General features: G+C 43.9%; 1 protein-coding gene across 1 annotated transcript; it reads right to left on the bottom strand.

Moving 5' to 3' along the window:
• Positions 1-542: 542 nt before the first annotated feature.
• ilk (integrin-linked kinase) lies at positions 543-22,500 on the bottom strand. Its single transcript, XM_080749105.1, has 13 exons — positions 22,384-22,500; positions 21,480-21,660; positions 16,228-16,393; positions 15,718-15,813; positions 8,676-8,772; positions 8,025-8,108; positions 7,851-7,936; positions 7,066-7,175; positions 4,973-5,100; positions 4,574-4,695; positions 4,050-4,149; positions 1,454-1,584; positions 543-1,150 (listed from the first exon to the last, which is right to left on the bottom strand). Exons 2-13 carry the CDS (start codon positions 21,566-21,568, stop codon positions 1,001-1,003), a joined length of 1,359 nt encoding a protein of 452 aa, XP_080605231.1. The 5' UTR covers positions 21,569-21,660; positions 22,384-22,500; the 3' UTR covers positions 543-1,000.
• Between the last annotated feature and the right edge of the window lie 1,589 nt (positions 22,501-24,089).

Below are 24,089 nucleotides of genomic sequence, written 5' to 3'. Positions count from 1 at the left end.
GTAATGCAAAGTATCCTAACTAGTAACCAAAGTTTTCAAATAATTGTTGTGGAGTAAAAGTAGCCTACAATATTTGCCTCGAAGATATAGTGGAGTAAAAATAAAGTAGGCTACAAATGAAGTAAATAAATATCTCAAAAACTGTCTACTTAAGTAAACATACTTAGTTAATTTACACCACAGTATTTAGCCATGTCAGTCCATCTCTGACAAAACAATGTATGGTCCCTCTTACCTTCAATGGAGGTTTTATTCTTTATATGATTCATTCATTCATTTGCACACATTTTTACTTAAATGTATTATATTTATGCAAATGTACTGAATGGATGTTGATATATTGGCTGAATTTGGCACTGACTCTAAAGAGAAATCTGATGAGTCTATGGAAATCTCTTTCTTGTAGTAAAAAGAGCTTGATACAAAAGAAGAAAAAAAACGACAGCAACTATAAAACAAAACAGGTTATGAGCACACTTTAACCTCAGCTTGACAGGACAAATTATTCCCAATAAAATAAGAATTTATGAGAACAAGGAAAGTCATAAATATAAACTTTTATTGCATAGATATCATATACATGTGTTTGTTGCATAGTTATTTCCTCAAAACTTTGTTCTGTATACATTTCTCTGGAGTAATAATTCTTTATGAATCATTGTTTATAATGTCTCCTGCCAATATCAAGCAGTTTAGCAAGCTGCAACATTTCAGTGAATATTAAACACATTTCAGCCATAATGAAAGAGCAACATATGGCAAAAAACAACAACAACAACAACAACAACAATAGCCAAATGGCAAATCCAAATTTAAATTAAGGAAAGCAATAAACCTTGATACTTTGGTTCAGTGGCTTAAGTGGTCTTAATGGCATTTTTGGTATTTACAGTGGCAGATACAAGTGACTGACGTGAGAGTAAAAAGGAAAGAGAGAGAAAAAAGTGGTTTGTTGATTATAACACTGTTGTTGGGTCTGGACGGACGGCTGGAGTAGTGTTCATTTGTCCTGCATCTTCTCTAGGATGGGAACAATCATGTCAAACTTTGGCCTCTTGGCAGGGTCTTCGTTCATACACAGCCTCATCAGCTTACAGATGTGTGGGGAGATGCCCGGTGGAATGGTGGGCCGAAGACCCTCTAGGGACACCTGAACAGGGGTGAGGGGTGGATTAGGATTGGGAATCAATAATCCTGGTTATCTTGTTTTGCATCATTTGCACAGTGAAGCTATTAAAAGAGCACTTGAGGAAATTGAGATTTAAATATAGTTTTGGCATCAAATGTTAACAATCTTTAGTCTAATATACATTATAATGGCTGATATACTATGATATACTGAGTGTGATATACACGCACGCACGCACGCACGCACGCACGCACGCACACACACACACACACACACACACACACACACACACACACACACACACACACACACACACACACTTACCTTCATGCCTATCTCCATGTGTGAGAGATCTGCGAAGGGAACTTCTCTGGTGACCAACTCCCAAAGTAAGACAGAGAAGCTCCACATGTCAGCCGACCTCCTGTTGATGTCCTCCGGTCTTTTCTGGAGAGCTGCGGGGTGAAGAAACCATGAGGTGATGAGGAGAACAGGGTGAGACTCAGAGAAAAGACAACACAGGTCAGGCATGGACTTGTTGTTCACAACTGGAATTTTTTTTTCCTTAAAAAAAAAAAGTATTCAGAGGGCTTTTATGCCTTTATTGCGACCGTAGGTCGCACTTTACTATCAAAACCACCACAAAGTGTAACTCCCTCCGTCTGTCTGTCAGTCTGTCTGTCACACCTCACACGTCACACTTTTTCCCTGCTTATATCTCCGCAACCGTTGCCCCGATCCATGCCACATTTTGCACACACGTTCCTTGGCTGCCAAACTACAACCTCCAAGGACCCCCCGAGCTCCAGGGACCCCCAGGTCCCTGGGGGACCCCCAGATGTAAAAAATGACCAAATGCGCAAACATGACCAAATGACCACCCCAACGGGGCTGCTCACGGGGAATTCCCGGGGACCACCGACTCCTGGTGCTCCAGAACGGACGCAAAAGTGGTGGCGCCCCCAGTGGAGGACCCCCTACACTGCAGCTCACATAAAATGCCGTAACTCCGGCTAGGAGCGACCGGGACAGCCGGGGCCGGTACCTATTCGTCCGCCTTGCCGGCGCGGAGACCCCACCCCTCATTTCTCACATGGCCCTCTTCTAGCGCCACCATGAGGCCGATTCTTGCAAAACACATTTTTGGACACTGCTCCTACAGATTTTGCCCTAAAATCACGAAAATCCCTACACAGTATGTCTACACTCATGTCATCAACATGGATCAGGAAGATTTTGGCAAAACACATTTTTGCCCTATTTGTGGAGATAAGTGACCTACGGTCGCTTATCTCCCGATTAGGGAGCCTTACTGGTTGATAGGACAGTAGACAGACAGGAAATGGGTGACACGCAGCAAAGGTCGTCGGGATCGGGATTCAAACCTGCGTCACGCTGTCAGGCATCAGAGCCTCTGTGGTATGCGCCTAAACCGCAAGGCCAGGACAGGAATTGTGGGGAGAGAGAAAGGGAGTGGCACGCAGCAAAGGTCATCGGGATCGGGAGTCGAACTTGCGACACGCTGTCAGGCTGCATCGGCAGCCTAGGTGCCCGGACCGCTACTGCTTCCCCGTCTCTGACCAACACATCTCAAAACATTATCAGACCAAACTTATGTGGTCAACCTACCTCAGTAAACTATTTTTAAACCTATTTTGAGTTTCTTTGTTATTCATTATTTGTGCAAATGCTGAGTTATAAGTTTGAAGTTATTGGTCAAATGCACTAGTCTTGAGTGCAGTGGACCATAATATTTTCATTTCTTTAAGATTTTACCCTTTTCTTTTCTGTTTTATTTTGATAGGACACTGAACAGAGAGACAGAAACGTTTGGAGAGAGAGGGGATGACAAGCAGCAGGGAGCCTCGTGTCAGAATCAATCTGGAGTCTGCTGTGAAAAGGACTATATCCTTATTTATGTGGTATGTGCTCTGACTCTGTGACCCCACAAGTGTGCCCCAATAGCAACATTCAGATAACATAACAGTCTTCTATCAAAGTGGGTTCTTTGTCAACAATGTTGACAGAACAACTCATGACCCACTTCTGGGGTCATGGCTGAGAAACACTGGCCAAGAGGTTAGAGAAGAGGGCTCTAGTATGTCCAGAAGCCTGCAGCTTTTAATCCCTGGAGAACAATCTGCAAAATTCCATTCAGGGTAAACTGAGTGAGAAACACTCTTCCTTCCCACAACATGCGCCAGTGTTCTTTGAGAAAATATTTGTGAAGAACATAACCCATAGTTACCCCTGCAGAGGCAACGGCACACACTCATTGTTGTGTACGAAATGTGTGAAAGATCCATCTATGCTCAATCACACTATTTGAGTGCAGAATTTCTAAAGAACATTTTAAGCAGCTTAAGGTGCATGCCCACAGTTCTTCAAACAAAAGCCTCTTTGTTCTTGCAAAAGTGCTGAATCCATTCATAAGCAGACAACACCGTATATTTGTTTTCATTCCATTACCACATGCAGCACTGACAATAAATGGAGGTTAACTTACTCTAAACAGGTGTGACTAGATTATACAGTGTGGTCCTCGCTCACCAACAGGGGAGTCTGACTCATATAGCCTTAAGCAGAGCTTCCCAACCAGTGGGTTGAGGCCCAACACTTGGGCCATGCAGCTTTCTCAAAGGGTCAGAGAGGAATAAGATCAACTTGAGATGAGGTCATTTTGTGTGACCTGCTATTTGACTATTGTGACTTAATGGAGATGGCCAGTGGATCTCAGAAGTGTTCCTTACAAGTCTGTAACTCTGACAGTGTACAAATGGAACCACTGTCAGAGTTAAGGGGAGACCTTGGAATGTGAAAGTTTGAGAAACACTGGAGATGGCAAAATTAGATCTTGAATGCGAGCGGGTAGCCTTAGTTCAGGGAGGGATGGAGGGAGGTGATGAAGAGGAGGGATTACCTTCAGGAGCCATCCATGCAGGACAGTACATACGACCAGGACACTGGAAGGAGAACTTTGCATCCGCCATGCTTATCCTGGCGGTCATGTCTTCATCAATCTGAGCATGAATAATGGGCCATTATGAGAAAAATTAAAGATTGAGATACAAGTAAAATAGAATTAAATATGTCTTTGAAACGCATCTAATATCACATGGTGAGATAATAGTGAGATAATAGTGAGATAATACCACAGACTTAATTCAAGAGTGAATTAAGACAGCAGAGGAACACTGTTAGTTTAGTTAGGGTGGAAGTTAAACAGCTTAACACATAATTGCACTAAATTATGTATTGTATGTAATGTGGTAATTTGTAATAATCTTTATGTATTCTTCAATGTAAAAAGTGAACATTAGATTTACAGCATTTGATTTGTGGTATGTTATGTAAAGAGAGAGAGAGAAGAAATGAAAATCTATAATAATAATTATAATCTCTGCTAATTGTGAGGCCCCAGAAGCTGTGAGGATTGAGTCTTACCATGATATGCTTGCTGTTGAGGAACAGTCGTGAAACCATTGGTTCTAGAGTATGGAGGAAAGCCATGCCACTGGCAATGTCCAACGCAAACCTTACGGCTTGAGTCTGATCAACCACCAAAGCTGTGAGAGGAGAGGAGAGGAGAGAAGAGAATGACAGATGGAGTTGAGATAGGGTTGTTTGTCAAGTCTAGCTCTCTAACTTCAAGAGCGCAATTTAGTTTAGTAGCTTAGTAATTAAGCAATAGCATGCGTGCGCCTGCACACGCACGCGCCTGCACGCACGCACACCCCCCCCCCCCCCCCCCCCCCCCCCCCCCCCCACACACACACACACACACACACACACACACACACACACACACACACACACACACACACACACACAAAAGGTACTCACTAGTGCCCTGGTGCAGTATGCTGTGAAGGGAACCGTACGGCATGTAGTGGCTAATGATGATGGGGTGAGGTGAGGGAGGAGACTGACAGGCCCCCAGTACAGGTAGAACATTGGGGTGAGAAAAGATCCTAGAGAATGGAGAGAAGGATATGGAAAGAGACCTTGGAATGAATAATTAAATTGACTTTGTAGTGCCTGGGAGCTTCATCTGCTTTTTGCATTTGATGGATGTTAAATGAAACTACCATCTTCAAAGTTTAGATTGTTTGTTTAACTAATTGTTGAGATTACATTTATGCTTGCTCCCTTGTGTCAGGAACAGGGGTCATCGCCATGCTAGATTGTGATGGACATTTCCATCAATATCTTTATATAATATATTTTTGTCACAGACATACAAAACTAGTAAGACCCCTCAGGGCGACATGCAACCTCGCACTAAAGGGTAAATTCTTGGCCATCTGGCAGGTGATGTATATCGGACCAGTTACCCATATATGGAGACCCCTGGTACCCATATATGGAGATCCATGTACTGTATATGGAGATATGCTCTGAGAGCCCAAACATGCTTACTCAGTTATGTGAAAGTCCTATGATGTCTATGACATCTGACATCATACCCTTTTATGCCCATACATGGAGATCCCTGTCTGTAGAACCAGCCGTTAGTGTGGTATGTGGCCGATGTGGCCTCCATATATGGGCATTCCCATATGAAGTCCTGTTAGATATGGGCTTAATATTGATGACATCAGGGAACTCCATATATGGGCATAAAAGGGTTTCTGTTAGTGTGACATCACAGTAAAGACAAAGCGCCAAACCCATTCTGTTAAAAGTGGTTCCCCTGACATCACAGTGACGTCAGAGAATGATGTCAGAGCAACAAACCCATAGAACCACAGTGTCAGGCGTTATAGACAGAGATACACACATATGGACAAGCTGTGACCGTTCACATACTAATCTCATCTGTGACCTACAATGAATGACTACTCCTAAATTACTTGGAATGTAGTGTAGTGTGTAGTGTAGTGTGTACACAATCTATATATTTAGCCACTGCCACTTAATCTTATTATAGACCACTAAATAAAATAATGCAAAGAGAATAAGTTGACTTGATATGTTTAAATGGTAAAAATGGTTGAAATGTCAGTTCCTTAGTTTATTTATTTTTCTCAGTTCTCTGTCTGCTGGAAATGTATAGTCAAATGATTTGTGGTTTGTCCACAAATAGTCTTGCGTAGCCAGACAACTATTACACATTCTCCGAATGCTATAGAGTCTGGAACTACACGTCCCGAAATCCGAGTAAGGAAGCTGGCATTTCCGTTCACGAAAATATTTAAAATATAATAATTTAAAATATTTACTTTTTTATTTACATTTCTGCTAAGCAGCAAGTTATATACGTATGCTTAGATGATTTCGATTTATATTAGGATACATTTGCCAGACTGTAAAGACGAAACGGAATTGGGGAAGAGGCTTCATCTGCTTTATCACTTACTCATGACCACGGACGGTCTTACCATGGACACATCCATATACGGGCATGTTGATGACCCCTGGTCAGGGACCATTGCCTCTGCTACATGTGAATTCCAAACAAACTGAGGCCATGCACCATGCATTTGTGTGATCCACTGCCAACATTGTGCTAATGTTTATTTTGTGCTACATAAATGTATGGGTTGCCATTGCAGATTAACAATGGAACTTTTGCATTGGGTTTTTGGAAAAAAGCAAACAAATGTAGCAAGATAATCTCCACATCAACATACTTTAAAATATTTCTTGAAGTTAAGAAAAGTAATGGCAGAAATTCACAGTTGTGATTTTTTCTTTTCTTTTTTCTAACTTTCACAGTTTTGATTTTAAAGGCCACCTTGTATTTAACAGAAAACAATGTGGAACTCTCTTAGGCTTATGTTAACCACATGAACACCTAATTGTAACCTATTGTGATCTCACTTTCTGGGATAACAAACTGTGGCGCTCTTGTCCACACAACACAAGCCAAGAAGAATTGACCAATCTCAAGTGCCACTGTGCCAGCAGTTAAGCTGATTGGTGTGTAACGTTACCTGAGTTTGGGATGTTCCTCGTTAAAGTCTCTGCTCTTCCTCGTGGTCCAGTCTCTCACCTGCAGCACCTTCACCACGATCTCATCCCCCTGCCAGCGACCCTGCCATAGCTACTCAGAGAGAGAGAGAGAGAGAGAGAGAGAGAGAGAGAGAAAGAAAGAGAGAGAGAGAGAGAGAGAGAGAGAGAGGGAGAAATAAATAGAGAATTACTTAAATTTGTATTTATATGGTCTTTAGTTTTTAGTTTTACATTTTATCGTTGTGGTTTATCTTGTTTACTTCTAGGTTTTATCATGGTGTAAATCAGGGGTCTTCAACAGGAGGCCCGGGACCCCCTAGGGGTCCTGGACTACAGTGGGTCCTCCAAATCGAACCTTTTTTTATATTAACCACTTGAACCCTACCGTCCATATTCTGAGAACTTTAGCTCACAATGCCTCGCAGCGCGAGGCATTGTGAGCTTGTAGATCGGCTATTTTTGGCAAAGAGCTTTTGTGTAGAGGGGAAAAAGAGCAGACTAAGTACAGAGTGAAAGATCAAGTTTATTAAGTATTGACAGTTCAAGTGGTTAAATATCTGAAAACACAAATTTACATGAATCTAAAATACACTGATGATTGTGCTGTCAAACAATGAAACTATATCGAATCTATGAACAGGTTGTGGGGGTCCCTGCTTCATCTCTCTCTCAACTAAGGGGTCCTTGGCCTGAAAACGTTGAAGACCCCTGGTGTAAATGATATAACCAGTCGAAGCTGAGCAAAAACAGACAGGAGGGAACTGACCTCTCCAGACTGGTTCTCATTTATCTTGGCCAGCAGCGACAACTGCTTGTAGTCGATGCCGGCCTGCTTGTTCAGAGTGCCGTTACCTGATGAGAGGGATAACAACGTTGGTCGATCACAGATATTGACTTTGTCCATGAATGATTGTGTTAAATGAAAGAGCATGCTACTCACGGGGCCGCGTTCGCATGGTGCCCTTCCAGAAGGTCTCCTTGTAGGGGACTTTGGTCAGACTCAGACCCTGTTTCTCTGCCTTTTCTAAGAACAGTGGGATGAACGGAAGTCATTAAAGGTAATACACCATGAAACTTTTCCTATTTTAAAACCTTTTTTGGGGGTCCCACTAGCACCTTCTATCCTCACAAAGTCCCATTTCTGACCATTGTGTCTTTCGCTGGTTTGGTTTTGGAAAGGCGAAGGGGGGGAAGGGGGGGGGGGCAGTTCAGGCCAAAGGTGGTACTGCAGCTGAAAATGGCTCTCTATTCAGGAGTGGTAATTTAGCCTCAAACCTTTTGAAAAAACGTTTTTGGGACATAAACAATATGACATAAATACTTTTTAAATGCATGGTGTATCACCTTTAAGAGAGAGCAGCAATACAATTAGGCTGTGTGAGGAAATGAATAACCAAGTACAAAAACATCCACTGTAAATGCGGAGAAGCGCTTTAATCCAAGGTACAAGGTAAAAACAAAAAGAGATCAGAAAGAAAAGCATGCGACCAAATAACTATAAGTACTGAGAGCATAGGAACCCTTGTGTGATGTGCAAAAATGGTCAGATGATAGAAATATCTCCTGGGATGACCCTGAGATGACCTCTGACCTTGCAAGAGCTGTTGTAGGTGGTCCTTGGCCTTGTCCAGGGGTGTCTGTCCATACCGGTTACATATGCACACCTGTGCTCCGCTGGCCACCAGGTCCTATGGGGGAGAACAGGCACGTGCACATGAAAGGGAGCTTGAGCCCCTGCCCTTTTAACAGTCTGTAAAAAGTGCCCTCTTCAGTCCAGACCATGAATGCCGTTTTCACTAAGCTGAAAGAAATGCAAACACCCTCTTTCCATGCGGTAACTTATGTTGAAAGAATTGCCCTCACTGTGTAGAAATCCATGCCGTTACGCCATATATATATATATATATCCATATATATATATATATATATATCCTCTATGTTGCAGGAATCAATCCCCTAGAGATCCCAGTGACGAAAGTGAATTCCTGCACGTACGATCAACTGTGCATCGATTAATTTATTTAGGGGGGCATTCCATCTCAAGGACCTTTTTAGTCTAGACAAGTCGTCTTCTTGAGAAAGGTCCTTGGGAATGAGACGCCGACCTATGGTACATAAAGTAAATCAATCAGTGCAGAGATGAACTTGAATGTGTGCCGGAATTTACAATTTAGCCCCACGAGCTGCAGGCAGGGCTCTAAGGATGGTGATGGCGGTCACTCCGGTCAGTGCATGCCAGGCCTGGAATTTCTTCATTTTAGGGGCAAGGCAACTTGGCTTTTGATGTTTTTTAAGGGCAAAAAGGTTAAATTCCAGGGCATGAAGGCCATCAGGATGATTTTACATTTAATCTGCAGTGAAATAAATTTGTATTTACAATCAGATCCATGCTCAGTCAGCCCTACACCTATTGATTGATTGATTGATTGAAGAATTTATTAGAAGTTTGCAATAGAAAAAAGTACAGTTTCATGACAGTACAAATCACTGGTACAAGGTCAACTAAAAGGAGATCCTAGAAAGCCGAGGCTTATTTCCACAGGAACCACACTTTAAGTATCTCATATAACATTGAAAGACAGACGGATAGAACATAGTACTTTATCTAGGATAATATCAGTTTCAAAAGCATAACATCAAATACAAAAGGCAGAATACAAAGAAAAAGGGGGGGGGGAGCATGGGGGCTTAGTCTATTTACAAGTCACGGGTAGCTGCTGTCTGAAGGTGACTTTTCATACCAATTTTGAAGGAGGCTAGGGATTTGCTCTCCTTTAGGGCTTGTGGAAGGGCGTTCCACATGTTGATGGTATAGCAGGAGAACGAGTTAGCGCCTTGTTTAGTGTTAAATCTACGCTGATGATGATTAGTGGAGCTGCCTCTGGTGTTATGATCGTGAACATCCTTGACCTTTAAGAAGTAGTTTGTCAGGTACATGGGAATCTTGGAGGTGTAGTGTATCTTGTACACCAGGCCCATTGCAAGATGCTGTACTCTGTCAGCTACTTTGAGCCACCCCACGCTTTCGTGGTGATGCTCGGTAAGGTGGGTCAGAGGAGGGAGACCAAGCACAACCCTAATTAGTTTGTTTTGGGCTGTTTGGAGCTTTAGCTTTAAGGCAGCTGGGGCGTCGCGATACCAGACAAGGACTCCGTAATCAATGAGGGGCCCAATAAGAGCACCTCCTAGTGTCTTTCGGGATTTAATATTGATCAGTGGGGCAACTCTTTGCAAGAAGCGAATTCGTTGATTGACTTTATTGATTACCTTGGTGGTCATTTTTTCACTGGATAGGTTAGCCTCCAGGATGCAACCCAGGTAGCAGATGTGGTTTTTTCTTTCTATCACAGTGTCACCTACTTTAATTGTGAAGTTCTCAACTAGGCTAAGTTTCTGACTAGATCCAAAGAGGATACATTCAGTTTTGCCTAGGTGAATTGAGAGTCTGTTGTCATTGAGCCAGGTGCAGATCTTGTTAAGTTCACAGTTAAGGGCCTTTTCAACCTGCAAAATGTCTCTGCCTGAGACTAGGAGAGCCGAGTCATCCGCGAACAGAAACAGATTGCAGTCACAAGCAGATGACATGTCGTTTACGTATATTAAGAACAACAGTGGTCCTAGTATACTCCCTTGAGGTACTCCACAGTTTACTGGGAGGGGGGGGGACAGGGTTCCGTTGACTTCCACCATCTGTTCCCTCCCCACCAAGTAAGAGTGCATCCATCTCACTGCTGTGCTATCAAGACCAATAGCTTTGAGTTTTTCGATCAGAATAGAATGATCGACGGTGTCAAATGCCTTCTGGAGGTCCAGCATGACCATGCCACAATATTTGCCATCGTGAATTTCACGTTTGATGTAATCATTCAAATAGATGAGGCATGTATCTGTGGAATGGGACTCTCTGAAGCCAGACTGGAACTCGTAGATCAGTTTATTCTCTTCAAGATATCTAGCCACCTGTTCATAGACAATTTTTTCCATTACCTTAGAGATGGAACTAAGGATTGAGATTGGCCTGTAGTTGCCAGGGTCAAGTTTACTGCCTTTTTTGTGCAGGGGGGTTACCTTGGCTAATTTGAAGTCCTGGGGGACATAACCCTGCTTGATAGATAGATTAATAATATGGGTAATGATTGGGGCAATGGTGGCAGCTGAGTCTATGAGAAATTTGGGGGCAATTTTATCATGGCCAGCGGCCTTGAATTGAGGTAGGGTGCGCAGTTTTTTAAACACTTCATCAGTTGACACCGTGGTAAGTTTAAAGTTGTCTTTGCATACCCCAAGGTTCCTGTAGAATTTCAAGATGTGCCTAACACCAAACAGCCCAGATGGAGCGGGCAGTTTATTGACCAGATTTTTGGCCATGGAGGTGAAGTAGATGTTGAGATTTTTGGCTACATCAAGACTATCCGTGAGGAGGGTTATGGGAGTTTGGATGGATATGTTGCTGGCTATGGATCTGAGTTTAGCACCACAGCCTAGCTGGGTTTTAAATAGCTTCCATAGGTCTCGTGGTTTGTGGATGTTTTCCTCAACTTTCTCATCCAAGTAGTTTTTTTTGGCAGAAAGGATTAAGGAGGTTGTCCGATTTCTCAGTTTATTAGCCTCTAAACTGACTATTTCTAATTTGGCTTTAAGGTGTTTATTGGGGCCTTTTTTGAGTTTGTGATTATATTTGCGTTTCTCAGAGAATTTTTTGTCTCTGAGTTTCATTGATTCACAGATTTCCGAATTCCACCATGGCTGTGAGCGGGCTTTAACCCTGACCCTACGCAAAGGAGCCACTTCGTCTAGGGTAGTGTTGAAAATGGATTTAAAGCCTAGCCAGGCTTCATCGACCTGAGTGCTAGCTAGTACTGGGGACCAGTCAGATTTCTCCAGTTTGTGGTTAAAGGCTTCGCTAGAGTAGGTTTTGAGGTTTCTAGCTTCAACTGTTTTGTGGCCGTCAGCTTTGGACTTATGTATTTTGCGGGTGCAGTAAATGATATCATGGTCGCTTAGACCACCACATTCAATAGTCCCACTCGCAGAGACTTTAGATTTGTCTGTGGTTACAATGAGATCTATGGTGGTTTGAGAGTTATCTGTAACCCTAGTTGGCTTGGTGATGAGCTGAGTGAAACCCTGTTGATTACATAGCTTATTGAACTTTTTGAATAGAGGAGCTTCTTTACGAAGCATGTCTGTGTTCCAATCGCCAATAATGTATTTTTCAACATTGTCCACCGGTGCAAGGCTCTCCTCCAGTAACTCATAGAAATCATTTTGGTCGGGCGGTCTATAGATGGCACCGATTAGTATGTTTTTAGCTTTCTTAAGAATCACTTCCACCCATACAGTTTCTAAAGAGCTGTGTTGTAGGTCAGGGCGGGGGATATACTTAATACAGTTATGAACATACATGCATACACCACCACCAAATCTGTTTCTATCATTTCGGATGACCGAGTAGTTGTCAATTTCGATCTGAGAGTCAGTGATAGAGTCATCAAGTTTGGTCTCTGAGAAGGTTAGAAAATGGACCTTACCTTCGTGAACCATATGCTTGATTTGTTCAAATTTAGCAAACAAACTGTTAATGTTTAAGTGCATAATATGAATACCTCTTTTCACAAAGCGGCTGGCAAAGTCCATGGCGAGGTCTATGGAAGTGTTCGCAACGGCGTCGGTGGGGGAGGGGGGGTTGGTTGCAGTCTCTGGGGGCTTCAGAGGGGGACAAAGGGACAAAGGGGTCTCCATGAAAAGTTGGGGGATGGGGTGGTGAGGGCCCGTGGTCACCGATTTAACCCATGTTGAAAACAGCGCTCTGGCCTTCTCCGTTAGCCAGCGTGGAGCAGAGTTAATGTAGACTCTGTTCTGGGGTGCTGGGTCCATGAGGGGGTCCACCGGGTCCATGAAGGGGTCCGCCGGGTGCGTCTGCAGGTCGGGTGGGTCGGTGGGGCCGCCGGGGTCCGGTGTTGTGTGACTAGCGTTGATGATGCTGGTCTCGTGCTGAGCTAGTCATGCGGGGGCGATCGCCGAGGGTTCACCGGGGGTCCGTGAGCCAGGGGGTCCTTCGACGATCCGTGAGTCCGCGGAGGCGACTGCCGTGTGATCGTCGGAGGTCGGCTGGTCAGGACATCTGGAGTAGCCCGTTGTTAGTCCCTCAGGATTCATCAGTGAGGAGCTAGCTAAGTTAGCATCGTTAGCTTCGCTGATCACAGACAAAGAAGGATCTGCCGTCGTCAATCCAGCTGCAGTAGCGAGAGCAGCTAGTCTTCGGGTCATCTGTCTGGTAGTTACAGGCCCTGGATTCAATTCTAAATCTCCTGATTGCAGTAATAATAAGAAGATCAAAGATCGACTCATACAACCATTCAGGGGTTTGTCCCTTTTGTTCCGGTTAGCAGCCAGCAAAGATTGAATAACATGAGATCCAAAGCTCGGGTGCTTAGCTACCGTTTTGGCAAGAAGATATAACTCACTGTGTTTTTCGTCCGTTTTGTCCATTTCCCATAAAAGATTCTCGTATTCCATTGGTGTTAGGATCTGTGGTGATTTATAGCATAAATCCGTGATCCATAGTAGAAATAGGAGAAAATGTGGGATGAACCAAGCCTTTGGTGTTTTGGTTCCGGAGCGTGAGCGAAAAACACGTCCTGCCATGGTGATGTCCGGAAGCAACGGTGAGTTAATGTCAAAGTTAATGGATTGGTTCTAGGATTCAGAATGTCAACAAAGGACACTGGAAAGAAAGATACTTTGGTGTCTACATGTTGACAAGAAAGAGACAGAGGAGAAAGTGTTACAGTCAGCTGGGGCATTAAGGCCACTGGGGCCTCAGGGCATGTCATCGTTTTGAGGGGCACAAGGCCAAGCTGAGGGGCAACGACGGCCGTGTCCTTCATGGCCTCCCTGAAATTCCTGCCCTGGTGCATGCAACAACTTTGGTCAGTGCATCCAACACTTCAATCTCAAACAAGATATTATCTTGAACTTAAGACAAATGAAATGGCCCCTATTGGTTTTGCCAATCCTACGTGTATGGCTTTTACTCTAGTGGGCCAAAATGTACACTTACACACAGGTTATCTCAAAATCTAATGCGTGCAGTGGAGTGCCATGGGACTTGCTCAACAATTTTAGTGATGCCATGATCTGTCCTCTAGCGCCATCCACAGGCCAAAAGTGTCACTTTAGCAAACAGAATATCTCATGATCTAACAGGCAGATTGCCTTTGGCCAAAAACAGGAGCAGCACAGCAACTAGGGGCTTCTAGTGCTAGGGCTCTCAGACAGTACTTGCCTTGTTTTGTGAAACAGAGAAGCGAGAGAAGCAATAAATCACTAACTCAGTGTTTGTTTTGTTTTCAGAACTGCTTGTGTCGAGCTTAATGAGAAAGTGGTCAAACCAACTGTCTTAAATAAATCCTGGCTCTAAACCTGTGAGACATGACACTCTCCTCCCCCCTTCTGTCTCTCCATTGTCCTATCGAAACCAAGCAGAAATATCTGAAAATAACCTTAAAAAACTAAACAAAAAAAAACAAAACAACAACAACACTCATTTCAACTAAGTATAGTTCATGTAGTAGTTATTGTTATTGGGAACAATCATTAATAGACCGTTTGTCAGCCTTCTGATTGGTCCCTGAGACTCCCTGACTGGCCAACCAGAAAAAAACATTCACTTTTTGCTATCGGGGGTGGAGTTTGTGCAGTGGAGAATATTGAATGTGGCTTTTTCAACAACTGTCCGCAGTGCGCGACACGGAGATCGGCCGGTACGGTGATAGCGACGGCAAGCGTCAAGCGATCTCGCTCATCATAACGAATAAGCTTCAACAAACTAGTTCACATGTACCTTATCAATGGTCTAAGAGTCACGATTGGGTACATATAATTTAAATGGGCAGAATTACGAAAAGCCAGCCTATTATGTGAGGAGAAACATTCTCTCTGTCCTCTTCCTAGTACCCAAGATGCAATGCGCTTCTCTTTCTATCTCTGATCCAGAGGATTAAACTAATTAAAACATTTATTTTTCGGGGGAAAACTACTGTTTTGCTATGTAATTACTGTACCTTTTTCTTCCCTTTTTATTAATATCACGTAGATGTGTTTTTTGTGGTACTTTATATAGCTGTAATGAGGCTATGAAGGGAAAAAAAATCCCATCCACTACCACTATAAAAGAATCTGCAAAGAGGATTCTGTCCCACTGGGATTAAACAAATTAAAACATATATTTTCGGGTAAACCCCCTGTTTTGCAATGTAACTACTGTACCTTTGTCTTCCCTTTTTATTAATATCACCTAGGTGTTTTTCCTTTGGTACTTTATATAGCTGTAATGAGGCTATGAAGGGAAAAAAAAATCCCATCCACTTCCACTATAAAAACAATCTGCCCAGGGTTAATGTCCCATCATAGTAACAGGGCAGAATGGGGCGGGATTTGCAAAAGGGTTTATTCCCCTGTTAAGTGTGACAAAATTCTTCTCTCCAGCAGAGGGCCGTTTCAGCCAACAGATCGTGAATGAGAAACCAGAGGCCTTGTTGTTGTGGTGTGTGTGTGTGTGTGTGTGTGTGTGTGTGTGTGTGTGTGTGTGTGTGTGTGTGTGTGTGTGTGCGTGCGCGCGCGTGCGTCACCTCTGCCACTTGGTCCTGTCCCCAGAAGCAGGCATAGTGAAGTGGCGTGTTTCCGTGTTCGTTAACCGTGTTGGGGTCTGCTTTACACTGAATCAGCTGACAATCAGCACATGGAAGACAAAGTGTTAAAATAGTTAATATCACAAGGAAAGTGTCGCAGTAAAAAAGAATCCTCCTTCACAGAGGTCTGGGTGTATTTATAGTCTATGGAAGGGCCCCCTGGAGTGTGCACCTGTGTCTGTGTCTGTGTGTGTGTGTGTGTGTGTGTGTGTGTGTGTGTGTGTGTGTGTGTGTGTGTGTGTGTGTGTGTGTGTGTGTGTGTGTGTGTGTGCGTGTGTCAGAGCCAGGTGTAAAGTAACTAAGTACAATTACTCAATTTTTAGGTATGTTTACTTTACTGGAGTACTTCAATACTTTTACTTCTACTCCACTACATCTCTGAGTGTGCGTGCGTGTGTGTGTGTGTGCGTGCGTGCAGGCATGTGTGTACCGGTATATGCGCGTGCATACCTTAGCCACTATGTCTCTGTGTCCGTGGCTGGCAGCGAGGTGTAGAGGGGTATCATCGCCCCTGTTCATCACATTAATACGAGCTCCTCTCATGATGAGCATGTCAACAACTCCACTCCTGCCCTCCCTGCACGCCCAATGGAGAGGACTGAAGCCATGGTCATCTCTACAGCAGCAAGTGAGGGAGTTGCATAGAGAGAAAAACAGAAAAAGATGGGGAGAGGGAGGGAGGGAGAGAGATTTGATTTATTAGAAGTTATGATTAAAAGGGGGAAAGCAATACATGTTGCATGCCTCTCATGGAAATGTCAAGGATAAAAAAGACAATAAAGTCTGCGACAATTTCCATTGTGGTTTAGACAAAGAGATGAAGTAAGAGAGAGGGAGAGAGTTACAGTAGATTAGGAAAGAGAGAGAGAGAGAGAGAGAGAGAGAGAGAGAGAGAGAGAGAGAGAGAGAGAGAGGGAAAGAAAGATTGGAAGACAGACACTCTTCCAGACAGACAGACAGACAGACAGACAGACAGACAGACAGACAGACAGACAGACAGAGACAGATGAGGGAAGACAGAAGGACAGAGAGACAGAGTGAAGGGGAGAGAGAGAGAGAGAGAGAGAGAGAGAGAGAGAGAGAGAGAGAGAGACCAGCTTAAGCGCAAAATCAACTTAAGCCCACAAGCTGGTCTTTGTTAAAATCTTGGGTCGCAACACATAAAAGGTAATGGAATGTTAGGAATGCCGTACGATGAGGGGAGGGCAAGAAACATCAGTTGAGGTGAAAACAAGATAGAAGCCCCCCCCCCCCCCTCCCTCCACCCACGCAAAGTGTACACGCTGGGGTGGGCTGTCTCACTCTGACAGGGGCCCTGGGCATTTTAACTATTGAAAAATAGCAAATATACAAGCTCACAGCGAGCTTGTAGATCTGCTATTTTTTTTTTAATAATTTTGAAAAGTCTTTGAATATTTCAAATCCTTCTAAGGGTTTTTTGAAAAACCTATGTTTCTATGTCAGTGGTGCTCAAACCTTTTCATGAGAAGGACCCCCAAAATGATAGACTATGTATTTGGCCACAGACCCCCATCTCAAAATATTTAGTTCCAGGGACCCCCCCAGAAGCAAAATTTTAGTTACAAATGTTCGCTTAAAAAATACATATATTCAAAGATTTGCACACATTTTTACGACTTTTCAAAAATAGCAGATCTACAAGCTCGCAGCGAGGCTCTCTGTGCCGCGCTGTGAGCTTGTATATCTGCTATTTTTCAATAGCTAAAGTATAAACTGTGGGCCCTAGTAACTCCCCCCCTTGTGACGCCCCTGTGTACACGCTGGGGTGGGCTGTCTCACTCTGACGTCGGAGAACAGAGAGACCCTCTGCTTTCGGCATCGCTTTACATCCTAGAGCAGATCAAATTACAAAATACTATCTGGGTAGTGTTCCCGCTCACATGGACCTCCCATGCACCTCCCACCCTCCCTCCCTCCCTACCTCCCTACCTAGCTAGCCATCTTTATTTAGACATAAGTGCATAGTTCCTCCTTATCCTACCCCCGGCCACCTATTTCCATCTGACCCGGAGTTGCATAGCTCGGTGAAAAGACAGGCACTTCTGTTGATTTTGTGTACGCCACTCACAAACACACACTTTAAATGCATATTTGTAACGTATGCACACACAATCACACAATACACATACAGTGTTTGTGAGTGCACACTCGCACGCGTGCGCGCGCACACACACACACACACACACACACACACACACACACACACACACACACACACACACACACACACACACACACACACACACACACACACACACACACACAGTTCATGATGCACTGGCCCATTCTTGCGTGGACCAAGCCACCACTTATGTGTGACTTCCCCCCTTTGCTTGACAGCTTTTTCCTGACAGCTGCTGGTGTTTCTCACAATCCACTGTCAAGCCACAGACTGCCCACAATGTTTGACAATAAAACACCAGGGAGAGTTAAGCAGAATTCTCAGCCTCATTTGTCACTATGCCTCTATATTAGCCTGTATGCGTCTAATAATACAACAGGGAAATATATCATTTGGTTCTTCACACTGTAGTAAAATTCCCTGCCCAGTCAGGCATCTGAACAGCCAGTTCTGCCTCTCTGACCGACCGCATGTGCTATAAACAGACAGGAGAGGAGAGGGGGGGAGAAAACTCAGGAATGACAGAGAGGAAAGTACACAGTGGAATCCTTGGCAGGCTATACATTCTCTCCCTCTGTCTGAATCTCCCTCTCTTACGCACGCACGCACACACACACACACACACACACACACACACACACACACACACACACACACACACACACACACACACACACACACACACACACACACACACACACATGCACTCACACAAACACACACACACACACACACACACACACACACACACACACACACACACACACACACACACACACACACACAGACACAAACACACATACGCACACACGCACACACGCACAGACAAAGGCCCTTGGCTCCAGGGGGAGTTCCGGAATGGCATTCATGTTTGTCTTCGTGGTCTCAAAGTCTTGAATTCCAAGACTTTACGCTAAAAACAGTACAGCAAGGCAGAGAGCATCACAACCACAACCTAAACCTCATTACTTTATGCCATCATCAACACGTTATGTTTATCCCCTCTAAATGGGGGGGAAACGGTTTAATTCTCCCTAACCCTCTTTGTGGAGGCTCTTCAAAGAACCACAACAAAAGTTGCAGCAAAATCAACCAACAAAGAAAAAGAAAAACCTCAACCCCTTCCCCGAGGCGCGATGACTGATCTCTCATTATGTTTATGAGAGCGCTCTCTAGCTAGCTAGCTGACAGCGGGCCCAACCCTGCCCTGTATGGACGGTGCTGCAGAGAGAGAGAGAGAGAGAGAGAGAGAGAGAGAGAGAGAGAGAGAGAGAGAGGAAATGGTCTTGGCCACTACACAGTTGGCCAGGGAGCTGCGTGGGCCTGGACGTAACACAACGCCCGACAAACTGCTCATATATGGCCTGGCTCAAGAATGAGACAACCCAGGGCTTCGGATTTGCTTCGCTTTAACTTTTTTCTCGGAAGCTGAACTTTCTTAGGGAGGTTGTTTGGTCTGTGATCTCAACCGAGATAACTGCAGCACACAGAGAGACAATTCAGTCATCTGTGGGTTTGGAAAACTGACAACGATAATGTGTCTTTTGGGTTTTTTCCTGTGCTGTCTCTGGCAGTGGAGGGGATAGAAGTCTAATTCACTTTTGTCATTAATTAGTTTAGTTTTGCCTGACAATCCTCCTGTCCTGTATTACTCCCCCATTCCTTCCCTTCTTTCCCTCACCCCTACCCTACCCTATCCCTTCACCCCCACCGTTCTCCCCATGCATGAACAGATCCTCAGTCTGCTATTTATGGCAATGACATCATCAGAGCAGAGAGATGGAGAGAAAAAGAGTGGGGAGCCGAGTAATGTCTGGTGACGTAACGTACAGCAGAATGTGGGGATCCAGGGACCCGTGTGCACAATATGGAAACTATTCCACCTCCACTACTCCGCCAGGGATCCCTCTCAACCACGCACACACACGCGCGCACATGCACGCAAGCACACGCACGCACGCAAGCACACGCACACACACACACTATTTAACCACCATACCAAATGTGGTACGACACAGCAAATCATCAGTCTCTCTCTCGCTCTCACTCTTTCTCTCTCTCTCTCTCTCTCTCTCTCTCTCTCTCTCTCTCTCTCAAACTCCTCGCTGTTAGTTTATGCTATAAACTAACTCTGTAGACTTGGCTGTGCTCTGAAGTCAGTTCAGTAATGCTCCACAAAAGCAAAGTGTCTTGGTCTACCATCCATAAAATTTGCACGCTTAACACAATACCAATTGGTCCTTACGGCCAGGAGGCCACATAGCTGATGCTATAATGGGTTGCACTGTACGTATTGCCATAGCTGTTAAAAGTACACTTTCACACTTAACAGTCTTGACGGGCTTCGTTGCGTGTGGGGCTGTGCACCGAAAATATTTTCCAATTAAAAGTCAACCTGTCATGGGAAGGGGTTTCAAAACACATTTGTATGTAGGATGTATGTTTTCTCTGTCTTTTAAATGCTGACCCTGGGAGCTGTGCTCCAAGAATTCCTACTGTGCACTGGCCAGAAAGTCTATCCTATTCTATTCTATTCATCGAGTTTTCTTATGATTTTTCTTGGCGTGGAATTGCTCAGTGGGAGGCTAGCATTTCGTCTATCTATTTGGAAGTGTGAGTCTGTTCGCCGGGAGCTAATCACGCAAAGCACTGGACGAATCTGTGCCAAATGTCTTTGCACACTGCCAGTATAGGCCAAGGAAGTTTTTCCACATATTTCATACTTTTATTTCATAATGGATTTCAAAGGGACTCAAGCTGAAACCTTGCCCATGTCGATACATCATAGACGACTGTTAGTTTGCTGACATCCACATAGGAGCCATGCCATTCCCATGTGGAGCCACATTGCGATTTTTGTCATGGAAAAGCTGTCATGTTTAGTTGTTATATTATACGAAGGAAACAAAAAGCAAACCTCTGTATTGGCCAATGTTTCTTTTTGAGCGGTGGTCACACCGTCTCCTATACGTGGCCGTGTGTGTATGCGTCCGGCCGTCCGTCCGTGTATGTAGCCTCAAGCCTGCAGTACCTTTTCTGACCACACATGTTAAGGGAGGGGCGCTGTTGTTCTCACACACACACACACACACAGGGGGGGGGGGGGGAGGGGGGGGGTTGGTGGGTAAACCACCGCTCAGTTCACACGGGTGTGATTTTTTCTTTCTAAACTATCAAGTATGGTGTCAGCAAATAATAATTAAAATCGGTGCTCATCATGTTCATTGCTTTGGTAGCTATAAATCTCAACATCCTCTCCCTTACAGACAGTTATCTCATGATGGAGTATGCATGACGTGTGTGTGTGTGTGTGTGTGTGTGTGTGTGTGTGTGTGTGTGTGTGTGTGTGTGTGTGTGTGTGTGTGTGTGTGTGTGTGTTACACTCACTAGGGCAGTCACGATCATTTTAATTGTCATACAAATAATTGTGTTTTTGGCATTGCACACAGAAATACATTTCCGTTTGGCTTTTCAGGCTTCGTGAGCAAAAGCGTCCGCAGGAAAGATCTTCCAATCAGGTGATTTATGTAATAATTGTGACAGGCGTAATAATGCTCACCCCAAGTTGAGGTCATTTTCTGTGTTATCCAGCCACAGACGAACAGCCACAGAGTTTCCCTCTCTGCACTGTGTGAAGATGTCATCCATGGTGGTATGTTTTCCCTTATGGCTTTCCTTTTGGACTCCCTCTCTCTCTCCCCCTTCTCCACCTCCCTCTCTTGAGATCAGGGGCAAGCAGCCTGAAGAGATAAAAGATAATGTGTTATACATGAGTAATTAGACCACTTAAAGCAGAGGAAAGCTATCTCAGAAGATTTTACATAAATTGCCTCCCTTGGCTGCTAGGCTCTGTTGGGCTTCTTAATGGAAATGGAGGAAAATACAATCTGGCTAAGTAGTAGGTTGATATAGTGTGTGTGTGTGTGTGTGTGTGTGTGTGTGTGTGTGTGTGTGTGTGTGTGTGTGTGTGTGTGTGTGTGTGTGTGTGTGTGTGTGTGTGTGTGTGTGTGTGTGTGTGTGTGTGTGTGTGTGTGAGAGAGAGAGAGAGAGAGTGAGAGAAAAGAGAGAGAGAGAGAGAGAGAGAGAGAGAGAGAGAGAGAGAGAGAGAGAGAGGGGGGGGGGGGGGGGGGCTTGTATTGGCCATCCTCTGTGAAAAAGTTGTAATATAGCATTTGATTTACTCTAGATCTAACGTGTAATGCCGTTTATCCTAACCCATTGGCCTACGTCGACCTACAGGCTACAGTACAGTAACATATAGGTCTATGAATAACACAGTAGCCTAAATAAACATTTTGTGTGTTAAATCCCTCCGGTTGGGGAGGCCTAAAATAAACTAGGAAAAGTTTATGAAATCATTCTATAGTCCAAGTCCAACACCCGCCCAGACTCGATCATCATCCCAACAACATTAAGTCATACTAAGAAAAAACGAGATGCAATTCCTTAGTTTAAAGACTTACCAGTGCCAAAGCAGTGAGGATCGGCTTTCTCCGATAAAAATCGCCCGCCCGTATCCCGAAATTCTTCTGAGAAGAAGACTGCCGCCCGTGTCCACGCCCCACTCCTCTAGTTTGATGTAAAGCTACTGGTGAGAACTTGGCCCGTTCTACACGAGACCAGCGGCCCGTCAATACACTCATCTTAACACGCTCGTCAAATCAAACTACATAAGCATATAACTTCCGGTGGACTTCAAAACAATAAAGGGGTTGACAAAGGTTTCTTGATGAAGAACAATTACCATATATTTTTAAAATCACTGTAGAATTTGTCAATAATGTCTGTGACGTGTTGTAGACCAAATATATATAAAAAAAATAGCTGTACAAAATGCCTTTTTTTGTGCTATTTGTTATGTCCATGAAGGACTTCCGACGTAAAATGACTTATTTGGGATGCTCCTTTTAGGCAGGGTGTTTAACTGTAGGCCTACTTGTACTGTACTCCATTTTTGTCTAATAAAATACTCAATCAATCAATCAATCAATGATTATTTACAACATTGTCATTTCACAAGCCAGCTCGTATCTGATATTATTGGGAAAATAGGTTACATTTAAAACAAATATTCTCCCAGAACATAAAGGAGTTTTGGGGGTGAACTACTCCTTTAATCTATAGCAGGGGTCAGCAATGGCCGGTGACAGACATGAGGCGGCATGTTTTTGAGCGGTGCTCCTGGAAGGAGCTAAGCTCCAACATCTGGCTTTGACCGGAACGCGACGCGTGGCCTACATCTTGGCACAGAGCGTTCAAAGTTTGTTGTCACATTGGCCAAGCTTCGCGGGATGCTTAATGAAATTATCTCATAAATAGTACCGCTCACTTCACACTAGGTGTGATTTTTTATTTTATTGATAGTCTGTGTGCCATATCAACATTAAATTTAATTTGCAGACTATTTTGATTTTCACATCAGGACATTGCAATTAGATCATTACTCATTAGACTCAGAGCAAACCCACCTACCTCCCAGACTCCTAGTGAGAGTTCAACTTAGCACCCATGCCTGAGAGGCTACTCCTAACCAGGATCGGACCACCCAAGTCGGAACGATACATAGCCTACATTTAAGATAATTTCTAATGTGATTAATCCATTCCCAAATCTTCAATACAATGCCCTCATGCTCATTTCAGTAGCCTACAACTGGAGAGCCTATTTCAACCAATTGTTTGGTCAGAAGAACTAGGCCTACCTGTAATATAATATAAATATTTCACTATTATTTTTGGGAAACTCCACCAGAGGTACACCGTACACGTACCACAGGTTGAGAACCACTTACCTACAACAATCACAACATTTTACACTGCTGCCTACCATAATGTCTAAAGACGAAAAAACTCTTATTTTGAAGTCAATCAACCGGTAGCAGGGAACGACTTGACGAGCGTGTTATTTTAACTCGCTCCGATGCTCGGTCGCGCTGTGATTGGGCAACGACTGACGCCCAACTGTACAGTAAACATTCATGACAGCATCAGATCGGAAACAAACAGCAAAAAGCTAATGACAGAGCTTGACGAAGAAGATGAATATACACATAAAACATTTCGAAGTAACATTGCCTAATGCCTACTGAGATAGCTAGAACACACCTCAGAGAGATGTTTAACAGAACAAGAAAGGAAATAAAGTAATGAACGTTTTCTGTGCACTTTGA

This window comes from Nannobrachium achirus, assembly GCF_963921795.1.
Source record: "Nannobrachium achirus genome assembly, chromosome: 19".
NCBI lineage: Eukaryota > Metazoa > Chordata > Actinopteri > Myctophiformes > Myctophidae > Nannobrachium > Nannobrachium achirus.
The sequence above is the reverse complement of the archived record's forward strand: the minus strand, read 5'-3'. Positions and strand labels throughout refer to the sequence as shown.